The sequence below is a fragment of the Sciurus vulgaris genome (assembly GCF_902686455.1).
Source record: "Sciurus vulgaris genome assembly, chromosome: 7".
Lineage (NCBI taxonomy): Eukaryota > Metazoa > Chordata > Mammalia > Rodentia > Sciuridae > Sciurus > Sciurus vulgaris.
In genome coordinates, this window is record NC_136467.1 from 91,531,337 (window position 1) to 91,556,782 (window position 25,446).

Genomic DNA, 25,446 nt, shown 5'->3' on the forward strand with positions numbered 1-25,446 from the left:
ACAATGTAATACACACACACATGAATATTATTCAGCATTAAAAAAGGAAACCCTGTCTTATGCTACAATACTGATGAATCTTAAAAACATTATGCTAAGGGAAATAAGCCTATTAAAGGACAAATATTGCAGAATTCCACTTATAAGGTATCTAAAGCAGTCAAACACATAGAAGCATAAAGAAGAATGGTGGCTGCCAGGGGCTGGGGGAGGGGGAAAGGAAAGTTGCTGTTCAGTGGTATAGAGTTTCAGTTACATAAGACAAAAAAAGTTTTAGAGCCTGCTGTATAATAGTGTGTATATAATTAACAATACTGAGCTATATATATTTAAAATTTATGAGGACATAGTTTGTTATTTTTTTTACCACAATAATAAAGAATGAGTGCTTGACTTTGCAATGCTAATACCTCATGGGAATCTTTTTTTACAAAAAAGCTCTGAGGTTTTGGGCCTACAGAAAATAGCAATCTTCCTGATACTGTGTACTCAGGGCTGGGATGTCCAGTTATCACAGTTGATTTCATCATGGGCATTTAACTTATCCTCATTTTCAGGCCTACTTCTCATTTCCCATAATCTGCTATCTTTGCCTCACTTTAAGCCTGAAACCTCTCAGAATTAAGGGGGGAGGAACATATGTCCCGAAAGGAAGTACAGCTTCCACTTGTTTTCTATACTTCAAAACTTTATGGAAGCATTTTTGCTATTCCTTTTTTCAAAAAGTTTTATTTTTAATTGGTGCATAATAATTGTACATAGGGTAGAATCTGATATTTAAATACATGTATACATTATATGTGATCAAATCTGGGTACTTAGCATTTCTTCCACCTTAAAATATTCATGGTTTCTATTAGTGAAGTACCCAAAATGTTCTCTTATAGCTCTTTTGAAATATAGATTATTATGTATGTCACCTTACTGTGCAACAGAACACCAGACCTTATCACTCTTAACTATCTGGAGCTGTGCCTGTTAACTGAGCTCTCCTTTTTCCCCTCTCCAGCCTCTGGCAGCCATTACTTTTTTGTTTTTTCTAAGTTAGAGGGTTTTATTTTATTTTCATTGTGTAATTTCCCTCGCTAGTACTTCTAATACAATGTTGAATAGAGTGTTAAAATGACCATGTCTTGTCTTGTTCCCATATTTACAGGTAAAGCACAAAGTCTTTTCACCAATAAGTTGAGCATTAATTTTAAGTTCTTCATACATGTCTTTGAACAGGTCTCAGAAGATCTCTTCAATTAGTTGTTTTGTTTTTGTTTTTTAATTATGAATTGGTGTTTGACTCATCACATTTTAAAAATTAATTTTTAAATTATTATTTTAATTATACACATTTATGGGGTACAGTGTGATAATTCAATGGATGTTTTTAACGTATAATAATCAAATCAGAATAATTAGTATTGGTAACCATAATTCTACTCTACGTGTGCTGTACTTCTACATTTGTTATTACCAAAAGGTCTTAAAAATAACACCCAAATCTGTATGTACTCTATTTATTGTCTTGAATCTGAAACTCTCTTTGTTTTTAATATTTGCTAGATGATAATCCTCTATGAAGTCAGGAACCATATTTGTCTTTTTATTGTTTTAATTTAGGAATAAGAGCTATGTCTACACCTAACAGGTATTCATGTATTTACTGAATAAATTAACTTTCATCTAACTTCTTAATTTACTGCCCGATTTCCTTGTTCAAATGACTATTTTCATTCTGCCTATCAGTTATCTGCTAACACAAACATTCAGAGCTACAATTTTAGAGACAATATCGTTGGAAGTCTAGAAATAGACTAAATGTAGAAATACATTTATTTACATCTTATTTCTATCACTATCTTTCTGCGTTTCCATTTTCTTTTGTTAAATAGCTAGGCTTGGAATTTCTTATTTATTTTGTGAACAAGTGAGCATTCATTCAAACATAATTAAATCTGAAGTATTAGTAACTAGGAGATATGAACATAAATAAGAACAATGAGTGTTTTCAGAGTTCCCAGTCTAGTTTGGATAGAAACATTCAAGCAAATAATTTCAGTACAATGTGATAATCTCTTTAACTCCCTATTTCAGAAAGCCAAAGCAAATGGCAATGTAATTATCAGCATCTCTTTAAGCCAGGTAAAAAGATAATGACAATGACAGAATGAAGTTGTTTTATCTGGGGAAAGCAAAATAGAGACTTGTAATGCTAAAGAAATGAAAGTGTCATAATCCATGTAAAGTTCACTGAAAGATAAAACTTTATAACTTAAGACAAAACTAATGACTGGATTATTTGGTTACAGATAACAGTAACAGATTAGTGATATAATATGAATTGTATCCAGTTAACTATTTTTTTTGCACTTGATTTCCACATTGTTCTTGATATTTGATGGTTTTAGAATTACATTTTTGAGAAATTTTTCTTAACATGGTAAGAGCAAAAATAAGTATATAGAAAGAATTATAATCACATGGAAGAGGAAACTTTTAGTTGCCTAGGAAAATTATCCATGGCTTAAAAAAAGGAAGGGGAGAGCATGTGCAGTAGTACATGAAGTAAGTTAGAATCCATCAAATTTGAAAAACTGGAAGTGGTTCCACAGAATCTACAGGGAGAATCTTGGGAAATAAAATTACACAGGTAGCCTAGAGTTAATCATGAAAAATCTTAACAATTCAACACAACTATCCCAACATGTTAGAGGGCCCTGAAGCCGGGCACTATGGCACATGCCTGCAATCCCAGGAGCTCAGAAGGCTGATGCAGGAGGATTGCAAGCCTCAGTAACTTAGTGAGATCCTTTCTCAAAAGAAACAAGAAAAACAATGCCCTCAAAAGTTGGTCCCTGGGTAAAGCTCAAGGAGAAAAAAGACAGGGGAGAAACATGTTTCTGTTTGCAGCAGTTCAAAATATTTAAAGTGTTATTACAAATAGCCAAATAACCATTGCCAAGACAAAACAATTAGACAACCTTATTTCTAGTCTTTGTTTTTTCCTTGATATTAAAAAAATTTTTAATTGCTATCAATCACATGTATAAAAAGCTGGGTTAGGTATTTAGGAAAAACCATGGTCAAATACAAATAATCGGAAATTTCTCTTTTGATCAAATCTGAACTGATTTCTTGCTAATCTAAACACCCAGTTGGAAAGCTTCTTTCAGAGTATATTTTTAGTAGGAAGACCTTCCCCACACATTATGTTTTGAAATTTTGTACAATTTTCCCTTCTTTCTCCTGATAATGGCGATTTCACATACCCAGCACTTACCATGTACTGGGCACTGTGCTTTACAGATATCACTATAAATCCTCTTGGCAACCCTTTGCTGCAGGGATTAAAATATCTATTTTACAGACTCCAAGGTTCTGATAACTTAATTCGACTAGGAAGCAAATGTCATAGCTGTTTGCTCCAAAACCTGTGCTTGGATCTCTATGTCACATTGATAAAATTAGTTCAAACATATGGGCTCTTTTATTTATATCATGGAACTGCTAAACTAATAGCGAATAACTGTCTCATGGGGAAGAAAAGGCCCAATGGAAGTATATAAATATTAAAACATATTAATCAGCTATCCTGCTTACAAAAAAAGGCTAAATCTTACAAATCAAGAAGGCTCCTTCTCCCCAGTCTGTTTTTCCCTTAAATCAAGTTGTTCTGAGACCCTAGAGTCTATTCTACTTCAGCTTTTTAACATCTGGGCAATTTAAGTCAGAAAGAAAGGGCAATACAAAGGGAACCAATATTTATTGAGCACTGTTCTAGGTCTCCTTACATAATTTCTAATTTAATTTTCAAAAACACATGGTGAGACAGGGATTATTATTTCTATTTTACTGACTAGGGAAGAAGGCTTAACAATGTGCTTTTACACCCATATAGCTTATATGAGTGGTAGCTATGTGGTTATAAAAGTTCAAGACTTGAAACTAGTTTTGTCCAAATTAAAACATTTTCTAGAGTAAGCAAGTTTTGTAAGAATAGAAATGCAAGCTCAGGTACACAGATTTCCTTGATATTTTATAAATTAAAAGGTAAATTGTGAGATTCTTCATCTCTTCAGTCCTTCCTTCATACCTTGGTTATCCTAGTTCGAGCTTTTTATCTCAGAAATGGTTTTACTGACTTATCAATATTAAGTTTAATCATTAACAACCTAGGTACTTAATTACTGTGTGGCATAATAGAAATTAACATTATTGTAAGTTTCAGTTCTTTCCAACATGAAATGATATAAATAATGATAACTCAAAATCCATTCTTTCTCAAAGTTCTAGAAATCCAATAATACTCTGCCTACGTATAGCCTCTTACAAGTTTGATAAATACTTTCACTGATTTAACGCATGACAATTCTGTGAAGCAAAATGAAACATTTCACCAATGAGAAACTGAAGCTCATGTTAGTTCTTCCAGGGAGCATGAAAGGAAGCTGGTTTTCCCATTCCAACCTATTACTTTGTTAACTACATCAGAACCGCAAGTCTAAATCAAAAGTTTTATATATATATATATATATATATAAAAACAGTGACTTAAGATCAATAACAAAATAACTAGACCTTTCATGTCTTTCTAGAAACTTAAGATTATCCTTCTTTATGTTGACTATTCATTTCAATTGAATACACCCCTTTCCCTCTATGCTCCCACACAAAAATGCAAACATTGTTTACTTGTTTTCAATCTTTGGAATCTTTTTTTTTTTTTTTTTTTGGTACTAGGGATTGAACCCAGGGTACTCAACTACTGACTACTGAGCCACATCCCCAGACCATTTCTGTATTTTATTCAAAGCACTTAGGACTTAGGGCCTCGCCAAGTTGCTAAGGCTGGCTTTGAACTAGAGATCCTCCTTGCCTCAGCCTCCGAAAACATTGGAATTACAGGTGTGTGCCATCATGCCAGGCCAACCTTTGGAATCTTAATTAAGAGTTAAAAGCAGGATATGAACTAGGAAGAGGCTGGAAGGTGGGGAGAGAAAAAATTTGACATAAGAAGACTTCTTATATATTTATTATAAAACGAAGGGTCTGTCGTCATTGTTAAAATAGGACACACAGTTTAAAATGTATTACTTGAAATTACAGAGATGGTCAGAGAAAAGGAGCAATATCTCTTTTCAAAGGTAGAGGGTGGGCAGAGCACTGCCTAACATGCGTGAGGCACTGAGTTCAATTCTCAGCACCACATATAAATAAATAATAAAGGTACATTGACACATTGACAACTAAAAAAAATTTAAATAAAAAATAAAAGGTAGAGGTTGAGGAAGAGAGGAAGTAGTATAAATAAGATAAACTGACTTTTACCTCAATGAATCTATTAACAATGTCTATATAGAGGTAACCATCAGAACTAGAGAAACAGTTAAAAGTGATTACATTTAAAGAAAAGAACTATGGTTTTATATGGCTTTCTAGATTAACTGATCTTTTAACCATCTGCCTATATTTAGATAAAAAATTATCTTCAGAAAAAAGATGGAAAGATTAAAAAGCAGACAAAATAAATGCATTTAATTTCAAAATATTATCAGTACTAGAAATCGGAAGTTATTATTTGAACTTCTTATGGAAACTACATAACATTTCAAACTGAAAGAGCATCTTAGAATCAGCAATGACATCTGTTGTCAAAGTCCATGAAAGCTTCCTTATAAATCAATTTCAAAAGCCCTATAAATTTTCATTGTCTTTCATTACTGATGTCATTGCAGATGACAGTTATTTCCTGATCAAAACTTCTCACTGTTAGCATAATCTTGTGCCAAAAATAATTTAAACATAACAGCAGTAAGCTGTAAAATACCCATGTCATCCAACATGTCCTACTGCTACTCCCAGACAGAAAAAATACTATTTTTTTTTACTAAAAGATTTCCAGAAATATTTTGAAGGTGTAGGAATTATGGTAAAATACATCTCAATATGCAAAAGACATTGAGATGAAAGCATAAATCAAAGTTAGAAGAAAAATAGGAGAAGTAATAAAAAGCAGAGAGAAAATCCATGCACTCAGGAAAAGAAGAATTTTTAAAAAACAAGTGAAAGAAAATTAAGATAAAAAGAAACTATCCTACATAAAGGTTTTTTTCTTATCAAGGATGAGGCTAGAAATCAATGTATTTAATAAAAGAAAGCTATGTACAAAGAATTTCTGGAGATAAAACACTTTTGAAAAGATACCTTTTCTTAAAATCACTAATATTAAAAAAGATATGCAGTCTAGAAACTAAATACTTTTATAAAACAAAACAAGTCTTAAGGGTTGAAGAACAATGGGAAAGAAATAATATCTTAAAGACTGAAATAAATAGTATCTTCATTCTTATTCTTTAGGGTGCTGGTGAGGAAACTCATTAAGACATTATCAACATTATTTTGGATCTAATCTTCACTGGTGAGCCTCTTACTAAGATGCCATACTCCATCAACTACTGTCCTCTATATTAATATTAATTTAATACTTGTCATGATAAGGGATCTTCTGGGTACAGAGGCAGGGAATACCTTATATCTTTTCAGATTTACCTTACCACGGAGGCATCCAGAGATGAAATAAGACTGAAAATCTGTGGAATCTATATACACATAAAAGATAATCATGCTGGAAATGGTCTTGGCTGGGGAAAAATAGTAAAAGTTTTACAATTTGTTCAGGGTCAATATTTGTATAGCTCTGCAGATGTTATTCTACCTTATTATCTCTTGCTATCAGGAAAAATAAGATATTCTAAATTGGAGATTTAAAAGTAAAACATATCAACATATTTGGAATAAAAAGATCTTCAAAAGTCACATTTGGTCTTATATTTCAGACATGACAGATAAATTTTGTTATTTTGACAAAGAATGAGGAAAATGTTCAAAAGAGATTTTTCTTTTCTTTATATATATTTTTTTCTCCTGTTCATAATCTAGTTATTGTGTAACTATTTTAGCTGCCATAACTTGAATAAAAGCATGCAATCTCTTAAATTTTTTCTGGTATAATGCTATAAAAACAAACTTCCAGTTAATGTTTCTACATATAAGCTAAAATTATATATTCCTAAAGTTATTTTCCAAAACCAGGCTTATTTTATAGACTGGTGTTTTCCGTAAGTTATTTATTTTCACACACTAGTAAACTAACAGGTCATCCATACTTCAGTCATGGTTGCTGCTAAGTCACTTGATTATTTATTTATTTATGATACCCTTCCTTACTCTCAAATTACCAATGAAGAAGCAGAGCTAGAGAAAATGTTTCCATAAAGTTTAGGTCAAGAAAAGAGAAGTTAAAACATTACCATGAAGTAAACAGTTGTAAGTATTTACTTCATACTCTTCATTACTTCATATTTGGTTCTCATATTCAACCAAACTGAATACTGTGACATTTAATTCTATCTTCTATACTAACCTAAATATCTGACAAGATTAAACTTTCAAATGTTACACCTGTCCATCTGTCATTAATCATATGGTTATTAATTTTGACATCCACAATCTTTCTAGAAATTACTGCGTAATACCAAGCCTAGCTAAAATTTCCAGTCCTCTGAGTTAGTCATTTAGAATCTGAGAAAAATAAGGTAGAAATAATTCTATGAGTAAAACAGGCACTAAATGATAAAATTAACAATTAAATGTTTCCGTTGTATTATGGTTTGTATAAGGAATGTCCCCAGTCTCATGTGCAAAGCATGATCCCCAAAGCAGAGGTGGGGCTTTTTAGGTAATGACTGGATTATGAGGGCTCTGAACTCATCAGTGGATTAATCCACGGATAGCTGAATAGTCTACTGAGAGGTGGGTCCTAGTTGGAAGTAGATTACTGGGGCATGCCCCGGAATGATTTATTTTTCCTCAGGGATCATCTCCCTCTTGCTGTACAGCTTCCATGAACTAAGCAGCTTTCCTTTGCCATGCCCTTCCACCATATATTTCTTCCTTGGAGCCAACCCAACAACAACTGAATCCTTTGAAACCATGAGCCAAAATAAGTCTTTCCTCCACTAAATTGTTATTATCAGATATTCTCGTCACAGTGACAAAAAACTGATTAACACAAGTTATAAAAGAAAATTTCTTAATCTTATAAATATGAAATCTATTTGTACAGAAAAGTAACGAATGAATGAAGAAATCATCCTGAATGTTAAAAAAAGAGGTATTTGGATCTGTAGCATGTAAGACTACATAATAACTGAAATTAGAAAGTAAGCTCCCCACCCCCTTCTGGCATATTTCCTTTTGCCTTTTAATCAGTCATTTGCTAAGAATTTACAATTTATTGGGTTTTTATCCACGTTATTTCCCCATTTCTTTCTCTAGAATTCTTATCTCTTTTTTTTCTTTGAATAGACTTTTTTCTCAATTAACTAAGTAATTGCACATCAAACATTCAAAAAGCAATATTTTTTTCATTCTAAATGAAAATGAACCAAAATACAATAATATTAAATTTAGTATAGATTATTAGTTCAATCTCAAAAAACTTCTCAGGTTCTCATGTGAGAAAACCTTCAGTTGTTCAGAATGAATATTCACAGGTTTGACTTTCTCTTGAAACTTCATGATAATAAACACGAAACCAATTCTAGTTAGGAAATTCATTACTGGGTAATTAGCTTGGGTGAGGGATGTAGCTTAGTGGCAGGGAGCTCACCTGGTTCAATCCACCATTCCAAAAAGTAGTTATCCTACTTAACCTTCTTGAATTTATGTCATATATCTTGCTATCTTGAAAAATATCTCAAAAACTAAGATTTTTCTTTTCTTTCTTTTTTTTTTTCAACTGGCAACTTCAGGAGATAAAAATGGAGCAAAAAATTCCACCTACTAGATTTAAAGAAGTTCAAAGTAGAGTGCCAAATCTGTATCTCATAACATCAGTTATTACCTTTGTGTTTCTTGACAGTAGACTTACAAAAGATGGTCTATTATGACAATGAGATAAAACATTAAGATATATGCCAAGTCAAGAAGAAAACTTTTCCTCCTTTTTGATGAGAATGAGTTATCTTTCTTATCTTTTTTTATTATAAGCAACAGACTTCCCTGAGAAAATTTTCAGTCTTCCGAAAGAATAAACTCTCCACTATGTCCAATTCATCAAAATTTAGCATTTCCAAGCATTTTAATATTCATAGAATGATGAAAAATATCATCCCAGCAAACATTAAATTTCAAAGATTGACTGAATCATGCTCAGCACAAAGTAAATGTTAGGTGTGTATAATTTTCATAATGCTTTGAAAACTAATAATATAAGGTGTTATGGTTTGGATATAAGGTGTCCCCCAAAAGCTCACGTGTGAGACAATGCAAGAAGCTTCAGAGGAGAAAGGATAGGGATTAACTGAGTAGTAACTGAAGTGGTAGGGTGTGGCTGGAAGAGGCTGGAATAGAGGTGTGGCTTTGGGGTATATATTTTGTATATGGAGAGTGGAGACTCTCTTTCTGCTTCCTGATGATATGAGTTGTTTCCTTCTGCCACACTTTTCCTCCATGATGTTCAGCCTCACCTTCAGCAGGGAGGAATGGAGCTGGCTGTGTATGGATTGAGACTTCTTAAACTGTGAGCCCTCAAATAAACTTTTCCTCTAAAATTGTTCTGGTCAGATCATTTAGTCACAGCAAAGAAATTGCTGACTAAAACATCAGGTTTACATAGCAGCTCTTTACAATGTTTCATTAACTATTTTAGTTCCTAAATATATGAACTAAAACAGCATGCAGCTTTAGTGTCTAAATGCTTGGGACCAAGAAGTGTTTTAGATTTCAAACTTTTCAGATTGTAGAATATCTGCACAGACATAATGAGATATCTTGGGGATTAGACCCAAATATAAACACAAAATTCATACACGTGGCCAGAAGATAATTTTACACAATATATTTAGTGCACCTCTATGCTGACTGCATGCAACCTACCTGTCACTTGAGGTCAAGTGTGGAAATATCTGCTTATGGTGTCATATTGGTACTCAAAATATTTCATATTTTAGAGCACTTAGGATTTTGTTTTTTAGAATAGGGAAGCTCAACCTGTATCTTGTATTGGGGAACTAAAAAATGGCCACAGATTATGTGAGGGTCACTAGTTTTACCTTAAACACTCAAATACTGATGGCTCTCCAAAGAAGTAATTAAACAAGAGCTGTAATAACATGTTTATTTTATATCTTCCTACACTGCCTTCTGGTTCTGTTTTCTAATTAGATTTGCTAACCCAGGAAGAAATTTGCTTAACACAATGCTCTCAAGATGCATATTATCAAATTTAGCCATAAAATATATTGATAATTTTAGGTAAAATTACATGTACACATTATCTTTTTAAATACTACTATCTATGTTTTCATTCAGCTATAAACATTCTTCCACGTGCTCATGGTAAGAAATCCAAAACACATGGTGTCAAATCTGTTTTACTGAAGTCCTAAATATATTTCTTACAATGAATATCATAATGATGCTCTTTGGTATTTAAAATGAAAAAAAAAAATTTTTTTAGGAAAGTCATTGACCTTTATAATATTACTCCAGAATTGTTTTTCAACTTGAAAATATTCCGTGGCTTACCTGTTGCCTGCAATAAACTGGCTTCTACTCTGTGGGGAATTCTTGGTGGAATTTTCATATATGCACGAATCTGGTAAAAACTAAAGAAAAATGAGGAAGTCATTTCAAAACATTTTAAAATATGCTGTGCTTCAACGTCTACATATAGTATGTATTAAAATAACAAAGTTAATCTAATTGTTTCCTATATCACATAGTATCAATGGGAAAGAAGACACTCTCAGACTCATATATCTAATATTAGCATGGCATAAACCAAAGCAAAGTCCAGCAAGTATAAAGAGGAATAAAAGAAACAGAAACAATGCATTGGGTATTTCTTACTTTATATGACAAAATGTAATAACAACCTGTAGAATTAGAAAGATATTTAAGAGTTTTATTGTTTAAAAAAATTTGTTTATTTGCAGTGCTGGAGAACAAACCTATGGCCTCACATATGCTACCACTGAGCTACATCTCCAAATTATTAATAAATTTGAGAAACTATCTGATTAATTAAAAATGGTTTTTAAAAGTAGCTTTAGGCTATAATAAAATAAATCTATGTATTTAGCTTAAAGATTTTAGTTTTTTTCAAAGTATGAGGTATTTATTCTTGCTTATTGGTTCTAAAGGATTTTGAAATATTACCTATTTATTTTAAGTCTATCAGTTATTGTAATAACTGCATTAGAAAAGTTAGGAGGTAAGACCATTATAATATGGTTGTATTTTAATATAATTATACTGCAAAATATGTATGCATAAGACTATATACACATCTATATACATGTATACAGTTTCCAAAAGGAAAAGAAACATTCAAGGTCAAAGATACACCAAGGAACTGAATTTAATGTTTATTTTTCTTTAATAAATTGGTAGAGTAGCTTATATAATACAAAGATTAGAGAGTATATATGGTCAGGACACAGAGGTAGAATTATAGAATTGTGAATGAAAGGGTAAAGGGGACTTAAAGGGACATGGCAAAACTCCACAAAAAGAGAGGAGGTTAAGATTAAGATGAGGTTTACCTGAAAATGTGAGATAATTGAGAACAAAAATCAAGTGACCCAGTGCCCTGAAACCAGAGGAAAGTAAAAATTTCTAAGAATTTTTCAATATCCCATGTTAAGCAAAGGGACCTGTGTACATCATTGAAGAGAATGTAAATAAAAGACAATTTCTTTGGATACATACCCAGTAGTGGGATTGCTAGAACATATGTAGTTCCATTTTGAGGAACCTCCATTTGGTTTCCCATAATGGCTTACTAATTTACATTCCCACCACCAGTGTACAAAGGGCCCTCTATTCCATATCCTCATCAGCATCTGGTATTTTGTTGCTGTTGTTCTCTTTTTGATAACAGTCATTCTGCTATGGGTCATAGTGGTTGGTTTGTGTGTATGTGTGTGTTTCCATATGAATTTTAGAATTGTTTTCTATTTCTGTGAAAAATGACATTAAATGTAGATATTCAAGTCCCTTATATAAAACAGTGCAATATTTGCATACAACTTATATCTTCACATATACTTCAAATCACCTCTAGAGTGTGCATGCACACGTGCGCGCGCACACACACGCACACACGCACGCACGCACACACACACACACACAAAATGACTAAATAATTATTGAAAACCTACCTATGTGATATCCAGTGGGTTAGGTATGAAAAATACAGGGAAAAACAAAACAAAACAAAAAAGTGAACTCTAAAAGCAAATACATTATTTTAAGTGAAGTTTACTTTTCACTGAACATTTATGAAAGCAATCTATTATAATAAATACATTTCATGAAAAGCAGTGATACATCAAAGGTAGAAAAAGTTTAAATGAACATAATGTTAAAATGTACATGTTAATTAATATTTAGAAAAAATATCAAGTAGAAAAATCAAATTTAAAAATGAAAGGATAAATACTTCTATTTTAAGGGCTATGTTAGGCTAGGTTCTCAGCATCAAATGCAAATAAATAAAATAAAGGTCCATCAACAACTAAAAAAAATTTTTTTTAAAAATCTTTATAAAATTACTGAAGAGCTGACAAGTTGGTATGGGCATTACCAATCAAAATTTACAGGAAAGAAAAATCACAATGAGGTGGGCAAAGCAATGAAACTGTTTTTGTTCTGAGAGCATTTGCTGATCCATTCCAGCAATCTTAATTTTGATTTTTAAAACCTAGCTAATATTCTCAAAATATAAACAATTTAAAAAAAGAAAAAAAGCTAAAAAGACTCCAAAGAAGAAAAAAGGATAGTATGAATAAACAGCTTACAGAAAAAGAAATGCAAATGATTCTTAAATATGTGGATGTTCAACTTATAACTTATTCTTGATTTTATAATTTAAAATACCCAAACTATAATAGGATATCCTTTCTCATCTATCAGACTGATTGAAATACAACAATTGGCAAAATATTCTGTTGGCAAGGCTGTTGGCAAATAGGAAATTCTCCTAGCCTTTTGGTGGGAATACAAAATGGTACAATCCCATAAGTACAGTAATTTGACAAAAGGAGCAAAAATGAATAGACATTTAGCCTTTAATTGAGCATACCACATTTAAGACTATACCCCCAAAATACCCTGGCAAAAATATGTATGATGTACATAGAATACTAGTCATTATAGCATTAATTGCAAAAACAAAATGAAAAACAAAACAAAACAAAACAAAACAAAAAAGCAAAACATTCATCAATACAAGAATGTTTGAATAAACAAGAGTACAACTCCACACTGATGCAACCATGCAATTGTAGTAAGGACTGAAAGTATCATTTTATCCAAAGGAATGACTTTTATGATAATTTTAACCAAGAAAAGTAAAGTACAGAAAGGACAGATACTATGTATTTATGCTGTAAGGCATGACTATTTACTTGCCTATATTTTCAAAAGAAAAAAAAATGGAAAGCTATATCAAACAATAATAAAAATGAGATGGTTACCTATGAGGAGGAATAGAAAGGACAGGGATGAAAACAAGATCTATCTCAATATACCGGACTTAAAAGTTTTGATTTGGAACCATATAAATTTTTCACACAAATTACAAAATAAAATTAAGTAAAAAGAAAAAACAGCAATCCCTAAGCAACCCTAAAACAAATTAACTTAATGTTACCTACTTGATTGCAATTTTAGAGAATTATTTCTAGAGATTTTTAAAATGAAATTTTGACTGCTTTTTCCTTATGGGATATATTTCAGTAATAAGAGAGAACCATAAAGAAATTTCAAATATTTACTGTCTTGGTAGTAATGCTGCTATTCTTCCATAGATGTATCTGTACACATATATAAATAAGGCAAGTAATTAACAATCTGTATTATTGGGAATCAAGATTTTCACTATTAAGTGAAAATAAACAAATATGAAATATAAAAGGAAAATCTTGTAACACTAAATTAGAATTTGGAATATCAATATAAACATGACAGATTTTCTCATAAAAATGTATCAGCTAAACCTGCCCTATGAAAAGGCCTAGAATTAATGATCCAACAAAAATGTGTTCCTGAAGCACATATGATTTCATACTATTTCCCAGTAAAAGGAACCAGGAATCTTTGGTTGATTCCGGGTCTGGAATAGTCAGAGAAGCAAGAAAGCTATCAAATACTACTTGGATTATTCAGTGTGAAGTTCATAGGAACCGAGTTGAAAAGGGATCCCTTTAAGCATCAGAAAGAATAATGATGCAATATTATCATCACAATGTTAAAAATTCATAAGCTCATAAAGACATTAAATATAAACCAACCATATTTGAAAGATGTTAGAACATAATGCAAAAATCTGAAAATAAAAATTTTGTCCTTTCTGGACAAACTGCATTTCGGGGTAATCAAATAGCTAATGAGTCAAAATTGTTCAGAGAATCCCAGGTAATAAGGCCAAAAGGAAACACAAAATTAGAACATCACCATTTGTAACCCTTAATAAAATGACTCTGACCAAAGGTTTTCAATGAATAGCATCCATTAAATGATAGGGAACTTCATAATGTGTCCATCAGGTTGATAACATCTGAAACAATATATGTCCTCTGATGTAATAAAATAGGAAGTACACAAGATCATTTGAGAATTCTTCTCAAAAATTCTACTGGGATTTAATTAAGACTCTAGATTAAACCACCAATCATCAAGTTTTAAAATATATATAGGAAAATGCAATCTATGCATTCTTGTGGATATTAATTTAAACTAGTGAAATCTACAAACACATTTATAAGATGACTGAGGGAATGTGAACACAAATTAGATTTTTCCTATCAAGGAACTATTTTGAAAATTTCTTCAGATAAAAGTAATGACTTTGCTAATAGGATAAAAACCAAATTCCATCTGTTGGAGATATATATTGAATACAAGTTGAGGGGCACTAATAAGTGGGGAAAAAAAAAAAAAAACTTTGCTGAGGTTAGGAGATAAGTGGGGGTGTCTGAAACTTCCCATTAAAGAATAAAAACTAATGACAGGCACAGTGTAATCCCAGTGGCTCAAGGGGCTAAGACAGGAGTACTGTGAGTTCAAAGCCAGCCTTAGCAAAAACGAGGCACTATGCAACTCAGTGAGACCCTGTCTCTAAATAAAATACGAAATAGGGCTGGGGATGTGGCTCAGGGATCAAGTGCCCCTGAATTCAATACCTGGTACCCACCTGCACCCCCCAAGAAGGAATAAAAGTGCCTTAAATTGGTGTTGCCAATTTAAGGGTCTGACAGAAACTAACAAAATCCCCTAGGAAGTATAAGCTTGAAAATACTGGCAGCTATGAGAACATGAACAGAAAAGATGTAGGAGATAAAAAGGAGGACAAAGTACAAAATATAAAATAATATAAAATAACATATATATCAATAACTACACTAAATGTAAATGGGTTAAACACTCCAGTTAAAAGACAGTGCTCTAGAAGATGTAAAAGATAACTCCCATTATTGTTGTTTACAACAGAAAAAAAACGAGGAAAAGGAAAACCTGAAAAGAAAAAAATGGGAAAAGGTATATTCTATAAGTATTAACAAAAAAAAAGTTGTCATAACATAAAAAAAAAGAATTAAGGCAGAGAGCATTACTAGACTATAAAACAGGGTACTTTCATAATGGAATTTTCCTTCTTTAAAAAAAAATATTTTTTGGTACAGAGAATTAAAACCAGGGGTGTTTTACCATAGTTACATCCTGAGTCCTTTTTATTTTGAAGACAGGGTCTTGCTAAATTGCCAAGACTGGCCTCGAACTTGCAATTCTCCTTCCTCAGCCTCCAGAGATGCAAGGACTATAGACATGTGCCAATGTGCTCAGTTCTAAATAAGCATTTTAAATTTGTAGGTATCTGTCCTTGAAATATGGGCTACAATGAAGAATGATAAAATTATGGCATTTGCAGGCAAATGGATAAAATTGGAGAATATCATGCTAAGTGAGATAAGCCAATCTCAAAAAACTAAAGGACGAATGATCTCACTGATAAGCGGATGAAGACATATAATGGGGGCTAGGAGGGGATAGCATTAGGGTTAGGGTTAGGTTTAGGGTTAGGGATAAGGAGGGTGGTAAGAATGGAGGAAGGAAGGACTGTATAGAGGGAAAAGAGGGGTGGGAGTGGGGGGAAGGGAAAAAATAACAGAATGAATCAAACAACATTGCCCTATGTAAATTTATGATTACACAAATGGTATGCCTTGACTCCACATACAAATAGAGAAACATGTATCCCATTTGTTTAAATAAAAAAAAAAAGAAATATGGGCTACAAATGTTATAAAAAGAAAAATATTGGATTTAAAGTCTTAAAGGCTGCCTTTAAGCAGGAAAACTCAAAACACCAAATGTCAAAGTCATTCTTCTTTATGTAATACTCCATTGTGTATATATACCACATTTTCTTTATCTATTCATCTGTTGAAGGGCACCTGGGTTGGTTCCATAGTTTGGCTGTAATATGCTGATTTTAACTCCTTCGTAGAAGTAGTCAAGTGGTGGGTCCATTCCTAGTTTTTTGAGGAATCTCCACACTGCTTTCCAGAGTGGTTGCACCAAATGGCAGTTCCACCAGCAATGTATGTGAGTACCCTTTTCCCCACATCCTCGCCAACATTTATTGTTACTTGCATTCTTGATAACTGCCCATTCTGACTGGAGTGAGGTGAAATCTCAGAACAGTTTTGATTTACACTTCTCAAATTGCTAGGAATGTTGAACCTTTTTAAATACATTTATTGACCATTCATATTTCTTCTTTTGAGAAGTGTTTGTTCAGTTCCTTTGCCCATTTATTGATTGGGTTATTTGGGTTTTTTTTTTTTTTTTTTGGTGTTGAAGTTTTAGAGTTCCTTGTATATCCTGGAAATGAACACCCTGTCTGAGGTGTATGTGGCAAAGTTTTTCTCCCTCTGCAGGGTTTCTATGTTTTGATTATTTCCTTTGCTGTGAAGAAGTTTTTTAGTTTGATGATACCCCATTTGTTGATTTTTTATTTGACTTCCTGTGCTTTAGGGAGTCTTGTTAAGGAAGACAGTTCATGGGTTGATCTACTGAAGTGTTGGGCCTACATTTTCTTCTAGCAGGTATAGGATTTCTGATCTAAAACCTACGTCTTTGATCCACTTTGAGTTTTGTGTAGAGTGAGAGAGGTTAAATTTCATTCTACTACATATGGATTTCCAGTTTTCCCCGCACCATTTGTTGGGAGGCTATCTTTTCTCCAATGTATGTTTTTGGTGGCTTTGTTTAGTATGATATAACTGTATTTTCAGGGGTTTGTTTAATTATTATGTAGCCAAATTTATTTGTTCATAAAAGGATAAAACAAAACTGACAAACCTTTAGCTGAACTAACCAAGAAAAAAGAAAGAAGACTCAAATAAAATCAGAGAGAAAAAAAAGGAGACATTACAAATGATACACAGAAATATGAAAGATCATAAGAAACTGGAAAATTCAAAAGAAATGTATTAACTCCTGACCACACAGAATCTAGCTAAATTGAATCAAGAAGAAATAGAGGGCTGGGAATATAGCTCAGTTGGTAGAGTGCTTGCCTTGCAAGCACAAGGCCCTGGGTTATATCCTCAGCACTGCAAAAAAAAAAAAGAAGAAGAAGAAATAGAAAAAAAATCTACACAGATCAATAATGAGTAATGAGATTGAAGCACAAATTAAAAATCTCTCATCTAAAAAAGTCCAGGACCTGATGGCTTTATTGTTAAATCCTACAAAAAATTAATTAAATCCTAATAAAGCAATAATTACAATTCTTCTAATTATTATTACAAAAAAACTGAAGTGGAAAGAAGTCTGCCAAACTCTTTTAAAGACCAGCATTACCCTGAGCAAAACCAGAAAAAGATAAAACAAAAATAAGAAAACTACAAATGCACATCCCTGATACATGCAGAGGCAAAAAATCTCAATAAAATACAAGCAAATCGAGTTCTTAAAAGCACAAAGATCAAACACTATGATCAAGTAGAATTCATCCCTGAATACAAGAACCGTTCAACATATGCACCTCAATAAATGTGATACAACACCTAGAGAATGAGGGACAAAAACCATGATTGCTTTGATGGATACAAGATTCAACTTCCCTTCAGGATAAAACTCAACAAATAAGGTAAAGAAGGAACATGCATCAAAATACTATAAACTATACAAGTGGGGAACAACTGAAAGCATTTCCTCTAAGCTTAAGCACAAGACAAGGATATCCACTTTCATTACACTTATTTAAAGCCTACCAAGAGCAATAAGGCAAGAGAAAGAAAGAAAGGGGATCCATACTGGAAAGGAAGTTAATTATCCACATTTACAAATGACATGATTCTATACATAGAAAAACCTAAATCTACTGCATCAGAAAACTGTTAGAACTTAAATTCAGTACAGTAGCAGGATACAAATCAACACAGAAAAAAAAAAAAAAAAAGCACCGTTTTTACATAGCAATAATGAACTTGTTGAAAAGAAACGAAAAAAAAATATTTAGGAACAAATTGAACCAAGGAAATGAAAGATCTCTACAAAAAAATTATAAAATATTGTTGAAAAAAATTATAGAGGTCACAAGAAAAATGAGCAGATACTTCTTTGAATGAAAGAATCAATATTGTTGTACCAAACAATCTACAGATTACATGTAGATTCCCATAAAAATACCCATAAAAATACCAACAACTTGGGTTGGGGCTGTAGCTCAGGGGCACAGTGCTTGCCTAGACATGTGAGGCACTGGGTTCGATCTTTAGCACCACATAAAAACTAAGTAAATAAAATAAAGGCATGCTGTCTATCTACAGCTACAAAAATTAAAAAAAATTATATATATATATATATATACACACCAACAATTCTCTTTCTTTCCCTCTCCTTCCTTTTTTTTCTTGGGCCTTGCGCATGCTACAAAAGCACTCTACCACTGAGTCATATTACCAACCCCTAATGACTTTTTTCACATAGAAAAAACAATTCTACAATTTATATGGAACCACAAAAGACCCAGAATAGCCAAAGTGATCCTGAGCAATTAAACACGCACACACAGTTGGAGGCATCACAATATCTACTTCAAAACATAACCCAAAGCGACAGTAACTCAAGGAGCATGGTACCAGCATTAAAACAGACACATGAAGCAATGAAACAGAATAGAGAACCCAGAAATTAATCCACTTTCATGCACCCAACAGATTTTTGAGAAAGCTGCCAAGAACATACAATGGAAAAAAGTCACTCTTCAATACATGATGCTGGCAAAACTGAATATGCATATGCAAAAGAATGAAACTAGATCCCTTCCTCAACCTACACAATAATTCAACTCAAAATGGTTCAAAGACCTAAATGTTAAACCTGACATTACAGAATTACTTCAAGAAAAAACAGGGCACGCACTTTGGGACAATGGTGTATGTAATTTTTTTTAAAGATAAGACTGCAAAGGTACACGCAAAAAGGGTAAAAATAGACAAAAGGGATTACATCAAAGAAAGAAACTTCTGCCCAGCAAAAGAAATCATCAACAGAATTAAGAGAACTTACAGATCGGGAGAAAATATTTGCAAACTTCATCCTATAAGGAATTGACTTCCAGAATGCATAAGGAACTCAAAAAACGGAACACCAAAAACAAACAAACAAAAATCCAATTAAAAAATGGCCGAAGAACTAAATAGACATGTCTCAAAAGATGACTGATAAATGGTGGTTAACAAGTATATGAACTAATCAATTTCACTAATCATCAGTGAACTGCAAATCAGAACTACAATGACTTATTTCACACCAATTAGAATGGAGAAAAGTAACTTTTACGCAGTATAAATGAGTACAGTCAATATGGAAAACAGTATGGAAATTTCTCAAAAGATGCAAAATAGACTATATGATCCACAGACCAAAAATAGACTATATGATCTATCTTACTACTTGGGATATACCACAAAGAGATAATATTATTAACCAAAAAGATACTTGCATTCCCATGTTTATTGTAACACTTCACAATAGTGAAAATTTGGAATGAATCCAGACATCCTGCAGGGGATAAATGGATAAAAAAAGAGTAACATATTTATAAAAGCAATGGAATTATTATTTAGTCAGGAAAACAATAAGATTCTGTCATTTGCAGCAACATGGATGGAAGTGGAGATCACTATGTTAAGTGAAACAAGTCATACACAGAAAGACCAAAAACACATGTTCTCACTCATTTCTGGAAATCCTTAAGTTAACGATGTAGAACAAAAGAATGAACTGTGGTCACCAGAGACTGGGAAGGACAGGGGAGAGGATGGTACAGAAAAAGTTTAATAAGGGGCACCAAAAAGAGCCACAGTGGAGGAATCACTTCTGATTCCTATTTAGCACAGTAATTAATTGGTTAAAATAATTTGTGAGGGCTAAGGTTGTGGCTCAGTGGTAGATTGCTTGCCTACCATGTGTGAGGCACTGGGTTTGACTCTCAGCAGCACATATAAATAAATGAATAAAACAAAGTCCTATCAATGTCTAAAAATATATATATTTTAAAAAAATTTGTGATATTTTTCAAAATGACTAGAAGAGTACTAAATTCTCAATGCACAAAAAATGATTAATGGTTGAAGAGATGGAAATGCTTATTACCCTGTTGATTATTCCACACCATATACATGTGTTGAATTTTCATAATATAACCCATAAAGACATATGAATATTATGTCAGTAAAAACAATTATTAAAACAACATTTTGTTACAGTTCCCATAACTCTAAATACCTGACCCAGTCCATTTGCTTTCTGCCAAAAAGGATTTAACTCATTTCTAGCCAAGAAGCTGTTTACAATGTAAAGCTGTACTATTTAAAACAGGATATAGAGACTGTTACATCTCTGGACATGTTTGTTACACCAATATGTGGTGAAATAAAGTAAATCAATTGTTATTACAAAGCTGACTATTTCAGCTGACTTTTTTTTTAACATAGACTTTTTAAATGAAGACAGCAATGCATTAATTTACATTCTGGTAAAAAGTGCCTTATTTCTTCTTTGAACCAGTAAGAAACTATTTGCAGATGAGCTACTCTGAATAGCACTGACCTGAAGAATTCCAGAAAAAGGATGTTCTATTAATTTTGTAATGGCATCCAAACAGGAAGAATTTCCCTCAGTTTACCAAGTAACTGAAATTGCTGTGCTTCAATTTAATCCCATTATCTTATCTTTCATGCCAATGGAAAAAAAATGTTCACACAGCAATTTTTTCTCCTAATATTTAAAAGGCAAGCTGGTGTGGCTCAGGAGTCTGAGGCAGGAAGATCCCTAGGTCGAGGCCAGCCTCAGCAACTTAGTGAAACCTGCCTCAAAATAAAAAATAAAAAGGGATGCGGGATGTGGGTGGGTGGGGCTCCTGGGGCTGTGGTTCAGTGGTAGGGCGCTTGCCTCCAACCCTCAATATGCAAGTCACTGGGTTCGATTCTTAGCACCACATAAAAATAAATAAAGATTAGGAAAAAAAAAAAAAAAGGACTGGGGATGTGGCACAGTGGTAAAGTGCCTCTGAGTTCAAGCCCCAGTATCAAAATAAATAAATAAAATAAAAGGTAATACTTCCTCCCACTTTGGAGTCCTCTTAACAAATACATCTTGAATAGTCACTTAGGAAGTTTGCCATCTGTAATCATATACTTCTAATATAATAAAAATCAATTTATATTACTTATTTATAAGGCATATATTTACATTCTATTTAATAACATAGTTATGATCAATGCATTAGAATTTCAATTTTCAGAGTTTATGCATGTACTACATTTAATAAAAATGACAGGAAAACATTACAATAAAATAATTTTTCTTTAGATTGTTAATACCTGAACTATCAGTTTATCATTAAGGAAAAACAATGTAATTATAGTAAAATTAATTACTATGAAAATTAGAAATCTGTTCATTCTTTTCTGAAGACATAGATATTTTAAATATTTTTTTAAAACATTGACTAATCTATTGTACCTAACAAGTGTATGCAAATATATTAGTTTGCAATCCAAAGATAAGAATTGTTAAACCCAGATCAGCCTGCTGGAAGATAACAGGTCTGAGGAGTCTTTGTAGCTCACTTTATACCAATTAGTCCATAGCTACCGACCAGCTGAACAGAGGCTTGAGCAAACTTACTGACATCAGTCCAGCCAGCTCTAACCAACCTGCATACTAATGGAAAATAAATGAATGGGTGTTGCTTTATTTAAAAAGTTAAGATCTGTTTAAGAAATCTTTGATTACTACAAGGACACCCATATATCCTGGTTTACCTGTAGCAATTCTGGTTTTCACCTGCTGTATGGACGTATTATTATAAATAGTACCTCCTTTCACTATAAAAAGTGTACTGATTTGTTCAATAAATTATATGGTCCTCCTAACATAAATAATATAAAAGTTGTGTTTAACTTTCTTTTTGCAACTTGAATTACTTATATTGTTTACAAGTTGTGTAAGTTTTTAAACTAGATGCTTTGTAATGTACCTTTGTCTCTACCACCAGTTTCTACAATTTAGACAAATTAAAAAGATTATTAGGTTAACTAAGAATCTTAAATGTAGCAGTGTAAGTATTTCCTAATTTTAGGATCTTAAAGAGGATAAAGGGAGGAAATAAACTACAATAATTAATAAGATAGTTGAAGAAGTCAGGCATAAATGAATGCAGAAAAAAAGTCAATGTATTCCTTTACACTAAAAAGTAATCAAATAGAAAATATAATGGAGGAAAACATTTGAAATAGAAAAAATGGATAGAGCCAATTTATCTACAAGGATCCAACATATTATGTACAACTATAAAGCACAAGTAAGAAAGTGTAAAAAAAATACAAAAGAAACTCATCATAATGAAATGACTAAAGTAAAGCCATCTTTTTTATTTCTATTAGTTCATATCTTGTTTGTTTCTCATACCTGATAAATAAAACACTATTTTCCAGGATCATCTATTTTTTTAAGCACTGAAATATTTTATTTGCTGAAATTGTATAACACAACTAAAAATTAAACAAATGTTTAATATCTCCTTTCATGAAACAGCAGCAGCAAGTGTTCTAAAGTCTCTTCAATTCAAGGATCATCTTGAGGAATGGAATATGAGGAATTAAGAGCAGTTATTTATAAACAATATTTTGTTAAATTCCATTATAAAAACTGGTATGAAAGAAAGAAAAAAAGCTGCAAAAGTCCACAAAAACATATTTTGCTCTTCTACGAGTTATTTTTTTCAGGGCAGTAACACAGGTTATTCTGTTTAGACTAGTCTTTCACATAAAAGATAAACTAAAATGAATAACGACATTGCCAAATTTTGTAGGAGTGATAAAATAAGAAATAATTTTTAGTATGTATACAGAGATGCAACCAGCAGAGGAATGGAAAAAAATAAATGTATACCTAGCTTTTCTGTTGTTGGAAAATCTGAACGTATTTTGTGCATTTGGGGAGAAGGGAAGAGTAAGAAAATTGAAGCTAAAGGCTAATAGATGCTAGTGAATATTAAGTTATTCCATTTCTATCATTTTTTCTTGGAACTCATTTATTATATTATATATTATAACGGTGTCAAAAATTATGAGATAAACATTAACATGATTTTATTAAGCAAGGTGGTTTTACATACAAATAAACACTTTTTAAACACAAGAATATTATGGTTTTACTTGGAAAGAGCAATTTTTTTGTATTAAGTAATAGTTATAGGCATAATTTAAGTTTCATAATATTTTGTAGTCTAACCTGAATGATTATAATTTTATAATATTTTGTTATAATTTATAATATAAAGGTCAGAGGAAGCCACGTGCATATGAAAAGTATTTTCTAAATAGCAGTTAATGGTTTTCAAATAAATTATTTTCCAGCTAAATTAGTCCCTAGACCTAATTCCAATACTGCATTTTAAAAAAAGGATTGGCTTTTAGAAATCACGTTTTCAATGAACAGGACTGTTTTTCTCCACCTCTTAAAATTGAGCTGGCCTTACTTATGACTTATCTTAGTCAATATATTGTAGCAAAGTTATAATAGTGTGCTGGTTCCAAACCTAAGTATAACCTAGGTATTAAGAAGTCTCTGCATAGTTTCTTTCTTTGTCTTTGGACCCTTGCCTCCTTTATAAGAACATGCTACAGAATTGAGATCGTAAAACAGAGCTGAGTTTGCCCAGCTAAGGCCATTCTGCATCAGTTAGCGCCCAGCCAACCTGCCAGCTGACTGTGGATTCATGAGTGAACCCAACAAAGATTAGTCATGCCAGTTCAGATCAGCAGAACTATTCAGTTAATCCACAGACTTGTGAACAAAAATTAACATTACTGTTGTAATGCCACTGAAGCTTTGTGTTTGTTGTTAGTTGTTAGCTGTTAGCCAGTTGTATTACTGTGGCAATATATAACAAACACAGAAATTGATACCTATAATTGATGTGTGCTATATAGCAAAAACTTAAAATAAGAGGCACTGACTTTGGGGCCAAACTAACATTTCAGTTACAGAAGATGGAAAAATATGAGGAAATTCTAGGAAACTAGAAATGTGGCAATCCATGTTATGCAGCTGTGAAATATGTTTACAAAGAAGTTAGACAATGTACTTAAGAAACTTTTGGACCCGAGAAAACTAATTTCCAGGCAGAAAGCTGAAAATGCCAACTAATAGCTCCTAGTTAAGCATAAGGTTCAGGAAAGGTTCAAGAAAGAAATGAGCAAAAGAACGAACTAGTCATTTTACAAGCAGAGAATAGAGAGAATACAGAGGGACTGGGATTTGCTAGTTGGAAAATAAAACTGCTTTTGTTTTCATCCTCCCATAAGACTTTCAAAACAAGATGAAACCCATAGACAAAGATCACCTCAAGGATATAGCTGTAGGTTTCTCTCTTAAGATCAGTAAGAGAATTAAGGCAGGATCTTAGTTTGAGAAAATGGTTTTTTAAGATTTTTATGGGCACGAGCCTACAGAATTCTGATCCCCAAGTAGTAAAAGTTGTATCTAGAGACCAAGAAAGTCTCAAAAACAATTTTGGGTATGGATATTTTTAAAGCATGGAGTACACCATATTGGGTGCATAGAAAGTCCACAAAGGCTTTTTATTTTTCTCCAGTACTGGGAAGTAAACTCAGGGGTGCTTTACCACTCAACTATACCCAGAGCCCTTTTGAATTTTTATTTTGAGACAGGGTCTTGCTAAGTTGCTGAGGCTGGTCTTGAACTTGTAATCCTCCTGCCTCAGCCTCCCAAGTAGCTGCAATTACAGACATGCACCAATGCACCCAGCCACACAAAGTCACCAGCCTGAACTGCTGGCCAGCC

At 32.5% G+C, this 25,446-nt stretch overlaps 1 protein-coding gene across 9 annotated transcripts in view; it reads right to left on the minus strand.

Moving 5' to 3' along the window:
- FAM135A (family with sequence similarity 135 member A) overlaps window positions 1-25,446 on the minus strand; it is a 112,041-nt gene that overhangs the window by 77,464 nt on the left and 9,131 nt on the right. For 8 of the 9 annotated variants that reach the window (XM_079146490.1, XM_079146495.1, XM_079146489.1 and 5 more), the window contains exon 4: window positions 10,582-10,661. The exons of the other annotated variant lie outside the window; for it this stretch is intronic. In XM_079146490.1, coding sequence (XP_079002616.1) covers window positions 10,582-10,661 — 80 coding nt within the window. The remainder of the gene's footprint in view (window positions 1-10,581; window positions 10,662-25,446) is intronic. 9 annotated transcript variants of the gene reach the window in all.